Source organism: Histoplasma capsulatum (genome assembly GCF_000150115.1).
Source record: "Histoplasma capsulatum G186AR genomic scaffold supercont2.3, whole genome shotgun sequence".
Taxonomy (NCBI): domain Eukaryota; kingdom Fungi; phylum Ascomycota; class Eurotiomycetes; order Onygenales; family Ajellomycetaceae; genus Histoplasma; species Histoplasma capsulatum.
This window is the reverse complement of record NW_025544803.1, coordinates 1,616,180-1,632,423: the sequence shown is the minus strand read 5'-3', so window position 1 is coordinate 1,632,423 and position 16,244 is coordinate 1,616,180. Positions and strand designations below refer to the sequence as shown.

The following is a 16,244-nucleotide window of genomic DNA, read 5'->3' as shown; positions in this document are numbered from 1 at the left end:
CTTAGCGTCCACTGCATAAATACGAGCATCTCTTTTCGAGGCGAGATCTCCTGCCAAACAACTTTCCTGCGCATTCCGTTCCCTCTCCTACTCACATTTTTAGCTGGAGGAAACAAGGACTGAAGGACGGCCTGTGCAGCCTGTTCATAACGCCCGCTGATGTCACTCTTCACTTTTCGAACCGCCCTTCGACAATAATCATAAACCCGCGCAGCTGGCTCCCGATGAGCAAAGTTCCTACTTTCCAGCTCATCTCGAACCAGCTGTGCAGTTCCATCGGAATATTACCTGAGTGTCACTGAAGGGGTATCTATATCGGCTTTCCTGCCTGGAAAATCAGGGTCGTTAGGTGCCTCCTCCGTGTTACAATCGAGCACCCGTGTAGCAGAGAATACAGATTAAGTATAAGTTCATCCATATCTCGTTTTATTCTTCCGATCAAAACCATTTGTGCAGAATACCGACCTCGGCTTTATTCAATCGAACTTAACTTAGTTTGGAATGTCCATACCTCCCTTCCCGCGCGCAGATTGACAACTATCTCTTTCAGAGAAGCTTTCTAACCCTTGCGATAAAGAATGGCGAGCCCGCTTCCACCCCTACCGTTTAACCCGGGGCGATTACGTTCATATATACTTCGTTTACCACTATTTACACGCGTTGTCATCTTCGTCATTGCAGTATTTTGGGTCTTGGGCATTCAGTCGCTATGGGATGTGGTACAATGGGGTGCCCTGATACCCAGCGAGACCGGATTCGGATCGCGTGCGTAAAATCTCTATTTTGTTGTGACATAAACGAAAATCTGCTTTCGGAGAACACTGGAAATTTTCAGACTATATTTTGCTAACTCTACCTTGCTTTTTTTTTTTTTTTTTTTTTCCGAAGTGTACCGGCTCAACACCTATCCGTTTATTCACAATGGGTTGTTCCACACTATCTGGAATGTCCTAGCTCTAACACCTCTCTTGGAGAGGTTTGAGGCGGAACATGGCACCCTTACATCCGTCGCGTTATTTATCGGACGTTCGTATTTAGATATTCTTTAGTTCATTGGACTCTCTTCTTCGAATGAAACTGACCGATGCTATTTCATCTAGCACTGTCAACATTGCCAGCGGGCCTATACTTGCTCTTTGAAAAGGTCATTTTAAGGGGTAACACGACTGCCTTAGGCTCTAGGTAAGTTTCCTCGCACGCATCGGTTATGCAAAATAAGCACACACAGCTAACTTTCATCCTGACAGTGTATGGATATTTTTGCTTCTCGGAATTGAGGCAATAAAAACATTCCAAACGAATCCTCATTTTGTGTTAGTTCTCCCATTCCTTGTTTCTTTGCCTTCATCATTTGTTGTTTGCTGACTACTAACATTCCTTCGATAGTATTGGAATATATAGAATTCCCACGTGGACGACGCCATTATTTTTAATAATTTTGGTGTTTGCACTAATCCCCAATACCAGCCTCCTGGGCCACTTATCTGGTCTCGCTGTTGGCTATATTTGTAAGTTCCTTCTCGCTTTCCCATAATATCTACCACATCTGGCGATCTTGGAGACTCACGAATACTGTGTAAATGAAGTTGGACTAGGATACCTGAAGTTTCTCGTTCCGCCCGAGAAAATCCTTCGCTGGATCGAAAGGAAACTAAACCTTCTCGCAAGATTACCTCACTACGTCTCGGTCGATCAAAAAACCTATGGAAGGTACGGAATCTTATCCTCCAGGGAGTTTGATCAGGAATCGGGGGCAATAAACCTTCCTCTGGGCTCTACCCAACGTCTAGGACCATAAGAACATTTAGCGAATTGATATGCACATGCATGAATTAATTTCTTACTGTATATATTTGTTTTTTTAGTGTCTACCAATTTATTAATTATGGGGGACTGGCATATAACAATGAATGTGAGATAGATGGAAATTATTCAGTATTGATAACGTAGGTGGTCTCTGTGACGTGCCGTAGTCCAGCTATCCGACTTGCAACTTCGGAGTTCAATTCCAACATGCGCACCCATCCGGCCTGTACAATTAGCTTACGGCCTCGTGAGGATATGATTCCCGGAGGTCTCTCGTTCAATGGCTTTAATATGTAAGAAATAAATCCACCCAGGTCGTCTTCCAATCATAGACATAATGCACTCCTCGTTCTCTGGTCACGTTGGTTCTAATGATTGTATATCACAAAACAGCCAATTTAATCCTCAGGCTACGCCGCGATCCACGCCTGTTATATGAATTTCCCCCGTATATATCTGCCATTCTCGTCGTGGTCGGGGTTGTTTGGCTCTTTCTCCTCCCACTTAACGAGCGCCAAACATACATCTCTGAAAACGCGCTTTTACCGGGGCAGGTGCACACGTATTTCGCAGGGAGTGAGCAGAATGTCTTTCGGGGATATAGACGGGAAATCGACCTCGTGAAGGATGCGGAGTATGATGTGTACGTGGCTTTTAAGTTTCTTTTTATTTTGCAGGACCCTAAAGTGCTCTCAGTGCCTGAAGGGGCATGGAATACCTTGATAGTATTATATATCTAACTGTAATCTTCCTATTGTGTTGGTCTTTATTTCACCACTTTTTCTATAGAGAGACATATAACTAATCCTCCTCATTGTACTTCTATTGACACAGGAAGTCTAAAAAGATCCAGTCGATATTTCGAGAATCCGGTCTGAAAATTGCAACTCAAGATTATGAGTATCGGTCAGCTGGAACCACACATCGTGGACAAAATGTTTATGGTGTCATTCATGCTCCAAGAGGAGATGGGACAGAAGCTATTGTTTTGGTGGCCGCTTGGGAAACCATTGACGGCGAACCAAACCTCAATGGCGTGACTTTGGCTCTGACCCTGGCTAGATATTTCAAACGTTCGCCTCTCCCAACTGAAAGTTAAGAACGGGAATAGCAAAATCAAATACTAATCTATGTTGAGAATAGGGTGGTCCCTGTGGTCCAAAGATATCATAATCCTAATTACACCAGACAGCAAATCCGGCACACAAGCATGGGTCGATGCCTATCATGATATGCACCCAGCATCCGTCCAATCTCTTCCTCTCAAAAGTGGTGCTTTGCAAGGCGCTTTGGTTTTCGAGTATCCCTTCGACCACAGGTTCGAATCTATCCATATCGTATACGATGGTGTCAATGGACAGCTGCCAAACCTCGACTTATTCAACACTGCCGTTTCAGTAATCCATGGCCAAATGGGCAATTCAGCAACCTTGCAGAAGATGTATGAGCACAGTGATAGCTACAAAATGCGCCTGAAAACAATGCTTCGAGGCATGATAAATCAGGGGCTGGGTAATGCTGCTGGCGCTCATAGCAGCTTTATTCCTTATCACATTGATGCGATTACGATCCAGACTATCGGAAACGGATGGCAGGACGAAATGGCGCTTGGCAGGATCGTGGAAAGTCTTGTCCGCAGCTTGAATAATCTCCTAGAACATTTCCATCAGAGCTTCTTCTTCTATATTCTAATGCAGGCGAACCGGTTCGTTAGCATTGGGACATATCTTCCCAGCGCAATGTTGATTGCAGGGAACTTCACCATAATGGCTGTTGCTCTATGGATGAAAAGTGGAGTTCGTCCTTCCGCAGGCACAAACGCAGGATTGGAGGATTATGTTTCCAAGAAAGGAAAATCAAATGGAATGGAAAACATCATCGCTGATCAGGAAGGAAATGGCATTCTGGAACGACATATGACATTGCCACTGGCGCTGGTGTTTGGATTGCATCTAGTAGGATTTATCCCGCTCTATGCGTTCAACAACATGCACCATCAAGTAAGTGTAGTGTTTTTCTAATAAAAAGAAATTCGAACTCCGCCCCATGAACAACACCCTTGACTAACCCATTTTCCTCACAGTACTTTGAACAAGCAACCTACCTACTCGTCTTTATAAACATCGTCCTCCCAATACTTCTCGCTGCAATCATAACCCGCTGCTCCCGCCCATCAACCCAACAATACCTCCTCATAAAATCCTTCTCCCTCCTCCTCCTCGGTCTCTTCCTTTCTGCACTCGCAACCTTAAACTTCTCCCTCTCACTCATGATCGGCCTGTTATGCACTCCCCTGTCCTATATCGTCCCGATCCCAAACGAACCTAGCCAAAACGCAACCGCGAATTCGAAACCATCAGCTTCTACGGACAAGGCCAGAGAAAAGCCAACAAATTCAACCTCAACGTCAGTGACGACTATCCTCCTCACCCTGTTCAGTCTAATCTTCATGAATCTACTTTCCCCCACTGTAATTCTGTTGGTTGCATGTCACTACTGGCAGATTCCGATAACGACCTTGTTGACTGAGGCGGTGTTCGGATGGGACGTATGGGGGGTGTGGACTCAGGTAGCCTTCTGGTGTATGTGGTGGCCTGCTTGGCAATGTGGATGTGTGTTACTAGCGTCGTCCTTTTTCTGAGAAAGATAGAATGGCTGTTTCCTAACTTCACGATGAGATTCTGGTGGTTGAAGGAGGGGGGGAAAGGGGAACGGGGAGACTCGTTTCCTCTTTTCTTTTCCTTTCTTTCAGTATTTGTTTTGTATGTTATGCTATTATACTCCAAGAAGCTATTATGCCAGTTCTAGCGGAAGTAACGGTAAGGCCCGTTCTGTCAAAATATTTAAAATATTCCCCGTGTTACCTAATTTCCAAACATGTATTCCATATCGGGGCCATTGTGAGGACCCTCATCCAGCATCCTTTGCCTTGACTTCGTCCATAGACATGTCTTTTGCACAATATTTGAACTAGGCTCTGGTGCAGATTGATAAGATCTACCACGAATCATAACGTGAAAGCTCTCACAACAACTAACCTTGCAACCCAGATAAAAAATCTTACTCTTACACGGGACAGCTGGTTAAATCAAGAAAAGGTCCCAGCAAACGTGTAGAGCTATGACATTGAATAAATGAAAAAGCCAAGAGGAAAAATGGTTATGGCAAAGGTTAAAAGAAAATGGGGGTTGTCTGTCTAGGCTGCCCAAACATCCTTCCCAACCCCTTCAATCCAGTGACCCAGTTGATTAACCCCAGAATCCCACTCACGCAGCCGATTCCTCATTCCTTCTATCTGCCCCATGTCCAGAACCTTGGGCTGCACCCAACTGATCTTTGCCATCTGCGCAACTTGGTCGATGGTTCCCTTGAGCAGGCCGAGGCTAAGTGCCTTCATGATAAGATGCTCGATCTCGTTAGGCTGCACTTTAGTCTCCTCTGAAATCGCACTGAATGTCATTATGCGGTCATGTGGCGGTCGGCGGAATACAGTCTCCGTCAAGGCGGCCAGCGAGATCTTCTGGTATAAGAAAGTCTTGTGTTGTTCCAGGAGCTGGTTCTTGCTAACGTTCCCTGCGAGGACATCGTAGGCGGCCAGGTCACCACGGTTAAATGCGAAGAGCAGGTCGCGGAGCCAGGCGTGTTGAGTGTTTTTGAGAGAGTCAAGGACGGGGTGAAGAAGGAGTTCGCCAAAGTTGTAGATGGAGTCTGAGACGAGGGCGGCTATGCTCAAGTCGTATGCTCTGGCGGCGCAATCTTCTTGTGTCAGGTCTTTGACGTCCACGCACGCAAGGTAAAGCAAGGCGTTTGTATAGTAGGAAGCAAATTCTAGTTTGGCCTAAAATAACGGACATACGAGAGAGAGATTAGAAAACCGTTGATGCATATATATATATACGTATGTGTATGTGTGATGAGGCAGGACTTACGTGATAGTACTCCGCATTTACTTTGTAGAATGCAGCATGTACCACTGTCTCAACGGAGTCAAAAGAATCCAAAACGCGTTCAGACGCATCCAAATCCTTCCGTGCTCCTTCAAAGTCCTTTAATCGCAGCTTCACATTGGCCACATCCGCCATGGCGTAAACATATGCATCTTGTGATCCCGGTTTGCTCACCCTATCAGCAAGCGACGTAAGGAATGCGAGACGCTCTCTGTCATCTATATCCGCAGAGTTAGGTGTTTGAGATTTTTCATGTCATCTTCTGGAAAACAGAAAATAAAAAACCCTAGACCAACCTTCACATTGTGTCGATGCCATCAACCCCAGTGTAACAAATTTCAGCTGATTGATCTTGTCTGCAAAGCTGAGGATAAAGTTCTTGAAGATGGCTAATCTCTGCGGCGCACTTTCCGGGAGACAGAAGAATTCTATCAGAGCGTTCGTGAGCTGATGCCATAGTTTTCGCTCCCAGAAATCTTCGAAGGCGAGAAAGGATTCATGGGATTCGCTAAGAGCTTCTTCCCGCTGCTCTGCGAGAAAGTCGGGAATCTTGTCGGCCTGCATTGCAGGAAGAAGGGCGCGGGGCTTGGTGTTATTTGAAGCTAGAGAGATTCAAATGTAATGGAGAAACCCAAAACCGAATAGGAAGCTCCCCTACTCAGGCGTATGTTGTTTTAGTTTTGGGATAGGCGTTGGAGGAGATGTTGGTGTTTGCGAGTGGTCTATTGTTGGTTCTCTCTGGTGTGGATGAAGCTTCAAAGAGGCTCTTTTGCCTGCCGTAGTTAGTTAACTAGCGCAGCCCGGAATATTTAGTTTGACTCCGCTTCAATCTTCGATCTGCGAACAATGAACAGTCCGACAACCCAACCGATTCTTGATTTTGAGAGAAAAATTATACATGCGTGACTACAACCATCGCTGTAAATGTGGACATTTTATTATTATTACAATCCACCTCGATTTGTGACTAGTTGGATTGAGCCTCCTCTTAAGTGTTCGAAGCCTGAATATACATGTATTTTTTGGCAAATATTCTCCCTTTCTTCCTCCTAAGGATGAATACTTTCTTGTTGCAAGCAGATGTCAGGCCCGACTTCCAAGAGTGAATAGGCTACACCTATTGAATAGTTGGATTTCAGATCCGATGTGATGATCACGCAAATATGCAACAACAAAATAGCATGGTCTTGAGCACCCAGATACCGTATATGAAGCTGAGTTTAGATTTATTATATAGTTTCGAATTGCAGTCCTGGCGAACATCGTTGAGTTCCTGTCCATTGGAATTGATTAGTTTGTTGGCTGGCTCGTCAACAGCTCCGTTTGAGATCCAATTCTGCTGCAGGGACATGTTTTATCTTGTTTATCCAAAATATTTATCCAAAACAGCTTGTCAATGATGAATCTGAACATAATTTTGTTAATAACGTGTAGCAAAAATAAATCTGATTAAATGAATAATTGAGATGAGATATGAAAATCCCGGCACATGTATGTGAAGGTTTGTAAATTGCGTTTAATCTTTTCGTTGCAACATCAAGTCAGGGGCATTTGGATGAATGGTATAATACCCCCGTAGCATCTGAGGATTTCTGTTAATGAAAGGGATTTGCAATTAGGTGGTGTTGAGTTCGATTCTCCATTGTCCACTGTTGTGACAAGTTCAGTTGAGTTCAATCTGGTATCTAAGTCAGACTTTTGAGATAGAAAAGCATTGCAGATTGTATGCACATAATAGGCAAGTTAGAAATATGCTGTATTTATCATCGCTGTCCGTTTTATATATTTTGCCTTGGGGATTCTGCGCCATCAACCATTCCAATAACATGCAGCAAAACTCAAGAGAAGCTTTGAAAGGTTGGCATCAGGAGACAACATCAATGTTGAGAAGAAACATGGTTCATTGGATCGAGTTGTTTTAGCAGGCCCGACTATTCCCTTTCGGGACGGATCCTGAGTTCACAGTTCAACCATCAATTCCACTCGGAAGAACCAGTATACTTGCAGACACAACAGGTTAACAAGCTTCGAACTCCACACAGCGCCGCAGGAACGCTACTTAACTATCGCAATTGCGCCACCGGCGATTCCGGCAGACTCCTTTTCTCAAATTATAACAGATACATGGTCAATTGACCGGAGTTTGCAATGCAGAAGTGCCGCGCCGTCCAGAGCGTCTTGGGCTCGCGGGCAGCTGTAACCACCCCGCTGCCACCAGTTCGAGCTCAACCTCACATCCAGCGGCGAAATATACAAGATGTCTACATCACCCGAACAGGAACTCCAATTCTTAAGGTTCAGGGCGGACGGTATGAGACCAATTGCTACTTTTATTGGAGGTTCTGTGTGTGCGCTAACATATTGGTTTCAATTCATGCAGCTCGTCTCTTGGAGGTATTTCTATTTCTCCCGCAGCTCCTCTCGCACATACTACAATTTACTGAGAGGCCTCTTTCTTCGTTTTAGGACATACTGCTACAGTCTTCGGAGCTACGGGTTTCTTGGGTCGTTATATTGTGAACAGGCTTGGTAGGACATATCAATCCATTGGTAACAGCTTGTGGAAACGGATTGAAATAGTTAACGGAGAATATTGGTACATACAGCTAGTCAAGGGTGTACCGTGATCGTCCCTTACCGAGAGGAAATGGCCAAGCGCCATTTAAAGGTTACTGGTGATTTGGGAAGAGTTGTCTTCATGGTGAGATTGAGTCGAGGAATGCCAGCACAATATGTGACCTCCTTCGCTCATTTCATGTCCGTTGCATAGGAATACGATCTTCGAAATACACAATCCATTGAGGAGAGTGTACGCCATTCTGACGTCGTCTATAACCTCGTTGGCAGAAAATATCCGACAAAGTATGTGTTTCTTCTGCGTATCTTTATAAACAATCCACATCCATACTGAGCACCCTTTTACAGGAACTTTTCGTACGAAGATGTGCATGTCGACGGCTTAGCGAGAATTGCGGAAGCTACCGCTAAATATGATGTTGACCGCTTCATCCACGTTTCTTCATACAACGCGGATATGAATTCTCCTTCTGAATTTTTCCGAACCAAAGTATGTTTTCCAGCGAAGAGTAGTCAAAGATTTATTTACTAACCCCCCCAATTAGGCTCAAGGCGAGAAGCTAGCTAGAATGTTATTCCCGGAAACAACTATCGTCAGACCAGCGCCGATGTTTGGGTTCGAGGATAACCTTCTTCACAAGCTAGCCGGCATTACCAACCTGTTTACTTCCAATCACATGCGGGAGAGATATTGGCCAGTCCATGTAGGTAGCCCTCCTCATGCGCTTCATGTAAAATGACAAGAACTAATATATTTCTTCCTTTAACAGGCTATTGACGTTGGCCATGCTCTTGAGAAAATGCTGTTCACCGATTCATCCGTAGGCCAGACATACGAGCTGTACGGACCAAAAAACTACTCAACTGCCGAAATTGCCGAACTTGTCGACCGTGAAATCATAAAAAGGCGTAGACATCTCAATGTACCCAAACGCATCATGAAACCAGCAGCGCAATGGGCCAACAAACTCCTCTGGTGGCCTACGATATCAGCAGATGAGGTAGAGATGGAGTTCATCGACCAGAAGATCGACCAATCTGCCAAAACTTTCAAAGATCTAGATATTGAACCTGCTGAAATCGCAAATCTGACCTTCTATTACTTGGTATGTACAAGTCCCACTCCGTCTGTTCGCTTCTAGCCCTGGTATAAATCAATGCTTACCTTTGATTTTCTTCAACAGCGAGGTTACCGAAGCTCCCAGTACTCTGACCTCCCTCCAGCTACAGAACGAGAGAGAATGGAAGACAAGAAATATGTGCACGTCCTCGACAACCAGTAGACCATTGATACATTTCCCTAAATCATGTATATACTCGTATCTCACTAGACACAAATCAACTTCAGTTTTCTTTTGTTTTAATCGCATGCTATGTGGTAAACGATCCAAGGCCTAGCGGTTTGAAATCTAGAGACCAAGCGCAGAATTGTTTGAATAGAAGTTAGTATAGTCAAATATTCATACATAGGTAATGTGCTAATAAATACATTTATTATAATCCCAGAATTTACTTGTATATTGCTTTTGCGCTCCATTTAGAACGTTGTGCAAGGCCACTACGGAAGGTATAAAAATGAAGTGCTTGCCTCTGCTTACTGCCCAGTGACATCCTCTGGTTCCCCACCAATTGATAAAATTTATATGTAAAAAGCTACAGCCCTCCAACAGACTCGCCTTTCTATCGAATGTGCTGATGCCATCATCATGACGAACACTCCTTCAAGCACCCCCGCCAAAACCCCCATCTTCCTCCTGAAAACCAAATCGACTCCCCACGACGGATACGAAGAATATTTCTCCGCATCGGGCCAGTATGACCCCATCTTCGTCCCGGTCCTCGAACACAGGTTTCGCGAGGCAAGTCTGCGGAGGGTGAGGGACCTATTCGTCTCCGGGAATATAGGGAAGCAATATGGGGGGTTGATATTTACGAGTCAGAGAGCTATGGAGGGGTTTGCGAGGGTTATCACGAATGAAGTGGGGGGTATGTATGCTCTTTACCTTCTCCTCTCCCAATATTTTCCCGCGTTATTTATCAAGAGGGAACAATACCTTTGGAATCAAAAATTATTGTTATATTTTTAACCAAAGAAAAAAAAAAGAAGAAGAAGAAGAAAATATAACCCATAAAAATTTCACGGACAGAAAACGCATCTACAAAAGCCTCTGAATCCCTACTCCTCTACAGCGTCGGACCAGCGACCTACCGCTCTCTGAATACATTACGCGAATCACACCTCCCCCACTCTGAACTTGTAGGCCGCGATGCAGGTACGGGCGAGAAACTCGCGCATATCATCCTCGACCACTATAATGCCAATTACAGCAATAGAAGACCTTCCACCGACCCCGAAACAAGGGTAGATGATGATGGCTGCGCAAAGACAAAAACGGGAGGGAGCAACGATAACAAATTACCCCTTTTATTCCTCACGGGAGAGCAGCACCGAGATATCATCCCAAAGACGCTCATGGGGGACAAGCTTCCGCTGGAGAGGAGGATACAGGTTGAGGAGTTGATCGTCTATGAGACGGGGGTTATGGAATCGTTTGAGGATATGTTCGGGGCTGCACTGAAAGCTGCGCGGGCGAGGAGAAAGCTCGAGGGCAGGGGAGGAGGTGGTGGTATGGATGATGGTGATAATAATAACGCTGATGAGCGGGCTATGTGGGTTGTTGTTTTCTCGCCTACTGGCTGTGACGCTATGCTTCGAACGCTTGGTATGATTCCAGTCAGCGAACGGGAGGGAATAGATGGGGATGGGATATCAACATCTATGAATAGAGGAGAAGAGGAAGAGAAGGAAAAGAAGAGAATTAAAGGGGCACTGCGTGATTGCTATATTGCAACGATTGGGCCGACAACTAGAGATCATCTACGTGGGCGATACGGAGTGGAGCCGGATGTTTGCGCAGAAATCCCTAGCCCTGAAGGGGTTGGGAAGGGGATTCAGGAGTTTTTGCTAGAGAGAACGGTGAGATAATATTTGGGGTCTTGGATGGAGCATATTGGTCCAAGATGTTTTGATTTATATATTTCAAGATCCCTTCCAATATTATAGAATAGGTATATACTGTATAATACGGCAAATGGGTATAACGGTGCTCTGTGATCCTTCTTTCCTGTTGGGCTCGAAATCTCAATTGAAAGTCTCTCCCCAATATCGAGAGGAGAAATCTATGTCCGTGGGCTAATAAACAAATGGAGGTTAACTCTTATGCACAGCTACATCCACTTTCCCAGGCCTTTTTTCTTTCCTGGGATATTGCCTTTCCACCATAATTACTAAGAGAGGAAAAACTACCTTTCAGGCTTCTGTAGCCGGCCCTCTTTACATCGCAATCAACGAACGGACAACCCATCAACAGGCAGGAATCTGGGCCGGCACCTAATTCTCATCCAAAACATGAACAAATTGCCCGCAGGCCTAGCACTATATCGAAGTCTGCCATCTCCTCCGAGCCCTCCCTGAGAGAGTTGTCTCGGGTCATTCATAAACTGTACCCCATTCCTAGCCAAGTGCTCATGGCCGTCTTGGTAAGTCCTGGTGTCAATATATATATCGATCCCCGCGACGACAGCGACGTAGAGATCGTCGTAGCGTGGCCTCAGCATCTTGAGGATCTCCTCCCTGGCTGGCGACCGAACATCACTATTCTCAAGGCTATTATTGCTATTAGTGATGTGAACGCCATCGCGTTTGTGATTGTCATTGTCGTCGCCGCTGCCATCACCTCTTGCTCCTGGCAGCAGAGCATACAGCTTCACCAGTAACGCCGCAAGCGGGTACATCAAGGGCCATGCTGGCGCCGTGACACCCTCATCCCTTAGGGGAAAATCTTCAAAAGAAAAGGGGAGATTGGTCCATCCGAACGGGATGGATCCCTTCCAAATATCTTCGAGGAGAACGATGGCTTCATCCAGGTGCTTTGATTTCGCGTGTTCCTGGCCTTGCTCTTGTTGCTGCTCTTCTTCTGGTGAGTAAATAACAGCAGGGGCAGGAGCGGGAACAGGAGCAGTAGCAATCGACCACGCAAGCGCCATGCCAATGGGAATCAGCATCTCCTCCATGTCCCGCTCCATAAACCATCCCCAACACTCTTCGAATATGCCCCGCGCCCAGGTCCTGGGCACAACAGCATAGCGCACGATGTCAAACAGGTCACGGAGCACGCTGCCATACTTGCGCGGCTCCAGTGAAGAGCATTTTCGCTGGAGGATGGAGCGTAGGATAGACCGGCCGTTATTGCCTGTGATGAAGACATCATGCCAGAAGTGGCTAGATTGGATTGCAGAGAAGAGGTTGGTGAAATCTGGGAGCCAGGTAAGGATCACACATGCGATCTCTGGAGGGAGGGAGGTTAGGTTTGCTGGCGGCATGGCGGGATGATAAGTGATAAGAGTGGCTGGGGGGGGTAGTTGTGCGGGTCTTGGAGAGGGGGAGGATATGCAGCGATCTGTATTCATCACCTGAGGAGGGTTCTTGTTATTGGAAATAAACGACACCCCGGTAACAATACCCCCTCAGAATTTTTTTTAAAAAAATTATGTAGTATAGTACTGAGAGACAAGCGACTACGAGTATTCCGTGGGTGACTGCTGTGCCAGGATGGCTGTTTGGCGATAAAATGGATTCATTAGCTATAATGGAGACCCATTCTTCAATTTCCACATTCTGGACTGCAAAACCACTAATAAAAGTATAAATCAAATGGAAAAAGGGATCAAAAAACAAACGAACGGTAAAATAAAAGAGAGAGAGAGAGGGAGTGTGTGTGTGTGTGTAGAAGGGGAGAAAAGAAAAGAAAAGAAAAGAACTATGAGCTGAGAAAGACGATGATAATATTCAATTAGAAATTCAATTAGCTACCTGTACACCACCAAGCGTAGGTAGAATATGACCATGCAAAAAAAAAGTAAAAAGAAAGAAAGAAAGAAAGAAAGAAAGAAAGAAAAGAAAAGAAGAGAACATAAAAACAATCATTTGATTCATCAAATCAGCCTTTCAGACCATAGATTCAGTTACTTCTTTCAAATGTTGTCCATTTCTTGCCCCCAACACACGCACACACTCTCGAGACGCCAATATTGCTAGACCCAATATATGAAACGGGGGTGGTGATAGTTTTGTTCCTTCTTTCTTCCTTTTAGTGTTTTGTTTCTCGGATACACATCAAGATGGACAAAACATTGCCATTATTTCCGTGGGCTCCTACCGCATGATCTCTTCGTAGATAAGAACTATAATGAGAGGATATGGGTCAGACTGAGTATGAATGAACAGCATAAACATACAATGGATGGATGGGGTTCATTTTAACGGAAAGGATATATTCAGGAATTAAGAAGTTTATTACCTTTCAGCTGCTCCTTGCTAAGGGAGTCTTTATTCTTGTCGAAATCAAAGAATTCTTCGGGGATCGGATCAGCTGTTGGTTCATCCTCTGGATCGTGATACGGCTCCAGGTAAGGATGGCGCAAAGCTTCTTCGACACTGATGCGTTTTACTGGGTTGAATGCAAGGAGTTTCTCGAGCAGGTCCAAGGCTAGATCGGAGGTCTTGGGGAAGAGGGCCTTCAGGGGTATCTTCTTCTTAAAAGGGAGGGATCGGATATATTCCCGAGCACGACGAGACTTGATGCCATAATAGTCTTCCATGGTTGGTGTCCCCAGGACATCCAGGATGAGGGTAAGTTGATGGTGATCTGATTGGCTCAGCGGGTCAGTTCCTTTTGCTTTTCTATTCTTTTTGATTTGGGTGTTTGACAGAAGAATGAATACCATCATCTCAAATGTATATGGAAGGGCAAATCTTACAATCCTTGCCGGGGAACAACGGCTTCCCGCTCAACATTTCCGCCAATATGCAACCAACACTCCACACGTCAATAGCCTTGGTGTACTCTTTGAAGGTCAACATGATTTCCGGTGCACGGTACCAACGAGTGGCCACATATTCTGTCATAAACCCAGAGTTGTCGTCCGTGGAAGCGGCAGAACGGGCTAGACCGAAGTCGCAAACTTTCAGGTCGCAATTTGCGTTTAAGAGTAAGTTCGAGGGTTTCAAGTCACGATGAAGAACATTTGCAGAGTGCATAGCTTTCAGGGCTCGTAGGGTCTGATAGATAAAGTATTGGCAATGGTCGTCGGAAAGGTCCTGGGTGCGAATCACGCGGTGCATATCCGTCTCCATGAGTTCCTGGACGAATATAATTAGTCGCGTAGAGTAAGAACTGGGAGCTACGCGAGCCGTACCTGAATGAGGTACACCTCAGTGAAGCTTTCGTAGCTACGGGGTTTCTGGATGTCTAGAATCGAGATGATGTTTTCATGATTGAAGTATCGAAGGAGCTTCATCTCGCGCAGCGTGCGCAGGCAAAACATGGAATGATCGAATGGTGTGATCTTCTTTATGGCGACCTTCTGGCTCGAGGGTTTATGAAGCGCAGAGCTAGCATTTTTGTTAGGGGTACAGCCTCCCAACGGGCAGAGTATGCTAGACTGACCAGACAACTCCATATGCGCCCTCCCCAATCACATCCTGTATATCGTACTGGTCGGAAACATTGAACGATATCTTCCTTGACCCTCCTTGAGAAGTTGATGGCTGGACCATGGTGATGGTGCTCGATCCCGAGGACTAAACCCCACAGATTAGCAATCAGAATTGCGACGAAAGGAGAGCATGAACGAAGGAGAACACAAGGTCTGAAAGCCTTTGGGGAAAGACGAGAGGTCGGGCGTAGTTGTTAATGAAGAAGTCCATGTTGACAAAAGTGACAAGGTAAACAATGATAGCAGAGCTTCATGAGAGTGGGGGCATCTGCGAAGCCTGAAACTGGGGGCAAAAGAAAGATAATTATAGCAAGCATATGCATAGGACAATGAGAACTTGCTCCAAGTACACTCCCCAAACGCGCTACGAGGCATTTGATATATTTGTTTAGCCACTGCGAGATCCGCAAGCTTGGCCGTGACTGATTCATACTGCGATATAACCGTGTGCAGAGCAAAAAGTTCTGAGGAAGAAAGGGTTCAAAGAACACAACACATGGCAGCAAAGAAAACGAAATATCAAAGAAAAGAAGTAGCCGAAAAAATTTCAATGCGAACAATGAATTTTACTTCAAACATGAGCGCACCGATAGAGACATGATTTAGAAGTGAATGTGAACTTCAGAAAGAACCGTCTTACACTTGCTCACAGAGTAAACACTGAACCTCTGTTGATTCTCAGTTCCCCTAGAGCAGTAATGGTGATTCCCTATTTGCAACACACTTGAACCAATATCAAGCTCAATATTCTGATAGCGTTTTTTTTTTCTTTTTCTTTTTTTGGTGTGTATGTTGCAGGTGTGAATAGGATATCAAACAGGAGAGAGTCCTGAGAGGATGTGAGATATTTCGGAAGGATGGCTTATTGGGCTTCTGCTGGCGTCAAATAATTGGTGAAACCGTTTTGCTATGGTATGTAACCTGAATCGAACGATGGTCACTGGTTATATGGGATATATAGGGTCAAGCTTGGGATCTACCGTGGGGGAAAATTGCGGGGTTGGGGAGTCCGTGAAAAGGAATCGAGAGAGGGGAAAAGCCTGATGGTGAAGAGGAAGGCCTAGAGAACTACCACATTATCAGTGTATCTCCGTGTTAGAGAGCGCGACCGTGAATGGATATCAGCGATTCACCATGGCAAGGTGGGGAGGCTGGTGATCACGATGAGGGAATGTGGGCGGACAGGACAGAGAAGATATGGTTCATGTCATACCTGGTTTGTGTTGCTCCGCCTGGAATAGATATTCCCCGTAATATTGCAAGAGGAATACCTGACTGGGCCAGTCTTGGAAAGGAAAATAGATTGAATAACCAGACAAGCGTACTCTGTCGTTGGGAGTGATATTTTGGCCTTGT

The 16,244-nt window shown here is 45.3% G+C and overlaps 6 protein-coding genes across 6 annotated transcripts; 3 read left to right on the top strand and 3 right to left on the bottom strand.

The window, feature by feature from the left end:
• Positions 1-578: 578 nt before the first annotated feature.
• Positions 579-4,498, top strand: HCBG_02703 (rhomboid protein; the record flags this gene model as incomplete). The annotated part of the gene is made up of 12 exons (XM_045429752.1): positions 579-765; positions 889-1,026; positions 1,101-1,182; positions 1,248-1,313; positions 1,387-1,508; positions 1,587-1,710; positions 1,974-2,099; positions 2,216-2,449; positions 2,641-2,879; positions 2,950-3,806; positions 3,890-4,388; positions 4,485-4,498. 12 exons carry the CDS (start codon positions 579-581, stop codon positions 4,496-4,498), a joined length of 2,688 nt encoding a protein of 895 aa, XP_045289647.1.
• On the bottom strand, positions 3,925-6,471 carry HCBG_02702 (26S proteasome regulatory subunit; the record flags this gene model as incomplete). The annotated part of the gene is made up of 3 exons (XM_045429751.1): positions 3,925-5,644; positions 5,736-5,971; positions 6,050-6,471. The coding sequence occupies 3 exons, from the start codon at positions 6,315-6,317 to the stop codon at positions 5,003-5,005; spliced, it is 1,146 nt and encodes a 381-aa protein (XP_045289646.1).
• Positions 6,472-7,767: 1,296 nt separating this feature from the next.
• Positions 7,768-9,838, top strand: HCBG_02701 (NADH-ubiquinone oxidoreductase; the record flags this gene model as incomplete). Its single annotated transcript, XM_045429750.1, has 9 exons — positions 7,768-8,062; positions 8,134-8,147; positions 8,220-8,282; positions 8,360-8,454; positions 8,524-8,615; positions 8,679-8,820; positions 8,876-9,034; positions 9,101-9,436; positions 9,515-9,838. The coding sequence occupies 9 exons, from the start codon at positions 7,902-7,904 to the stop codon at positions 9,611-9,613; spliced, it is 1,161 nt and encodes a 386-aa protein (XP_045289645.1).
• A 198-nt stretch (positions 9,839-10,036) lies between these two features.
• On the top strand, positions 10,037-11,316 carry HCBG_02700 (uroporphyrinogen-III synthase HEM4; the record flags this gene model as incomplete). The annotated part of the gene is made up of 2 exons (XM_045429749.1): positions 10,037-10,316; positions 10,478-11,316. The coding sequence occupies 2 exons, from the start codon at positions 10,037-10,039 to the stop codon at positions 11,314-11,316; spliced, it is 1,119 nt and encodes a 372-aa protein (XP_045289644.1).
• A 359-nt stretch (positions 11,317-11,675) lies between these two features.
• Positions 11,676-12,713, bottom strand: HCBG_02699 (uncharacterized protein; the record flags this gene model as incomplete). The annotated part of the gene is made up of 2 exons (XM_045429748.1): positions 11,676-11,997; positions 12,094-12,713. The coding sequence occupies 2 exons, from the start codon at positions 12,711-12,713 to the stop codon at positions 11,676-11,678; spliced, it is 942 nt and encodes a 313-aa protein (XP_045289643.1).
• A 583-nt stretch (positions 12,714-13,296) lies between these two features.
• HCBG_02698 (mitogen-activated protein kinase) lies at positions 13,297-14,949 on the bottom strand (the record flags this gene model as incomplete). The annotated part of the gene is made up of 5 exons (XM_045429747.1): positions 13,297-13,574; positions 13,691-14,038; positions 14,151-14,532; positions 14,589-14,784; positions 14,840-14,949. The coding sequence occupies 5 exons, from the start codon at positions 14,947-14,949 to the stop codon at positions 13,546-13,548; spliced, it is 1,065 nt and encodes a 354-aa protein (XP_045289642.1).
• Between the last annotated feature and the right edge of the window lie 1,295 nt (positions 14,950-16,244).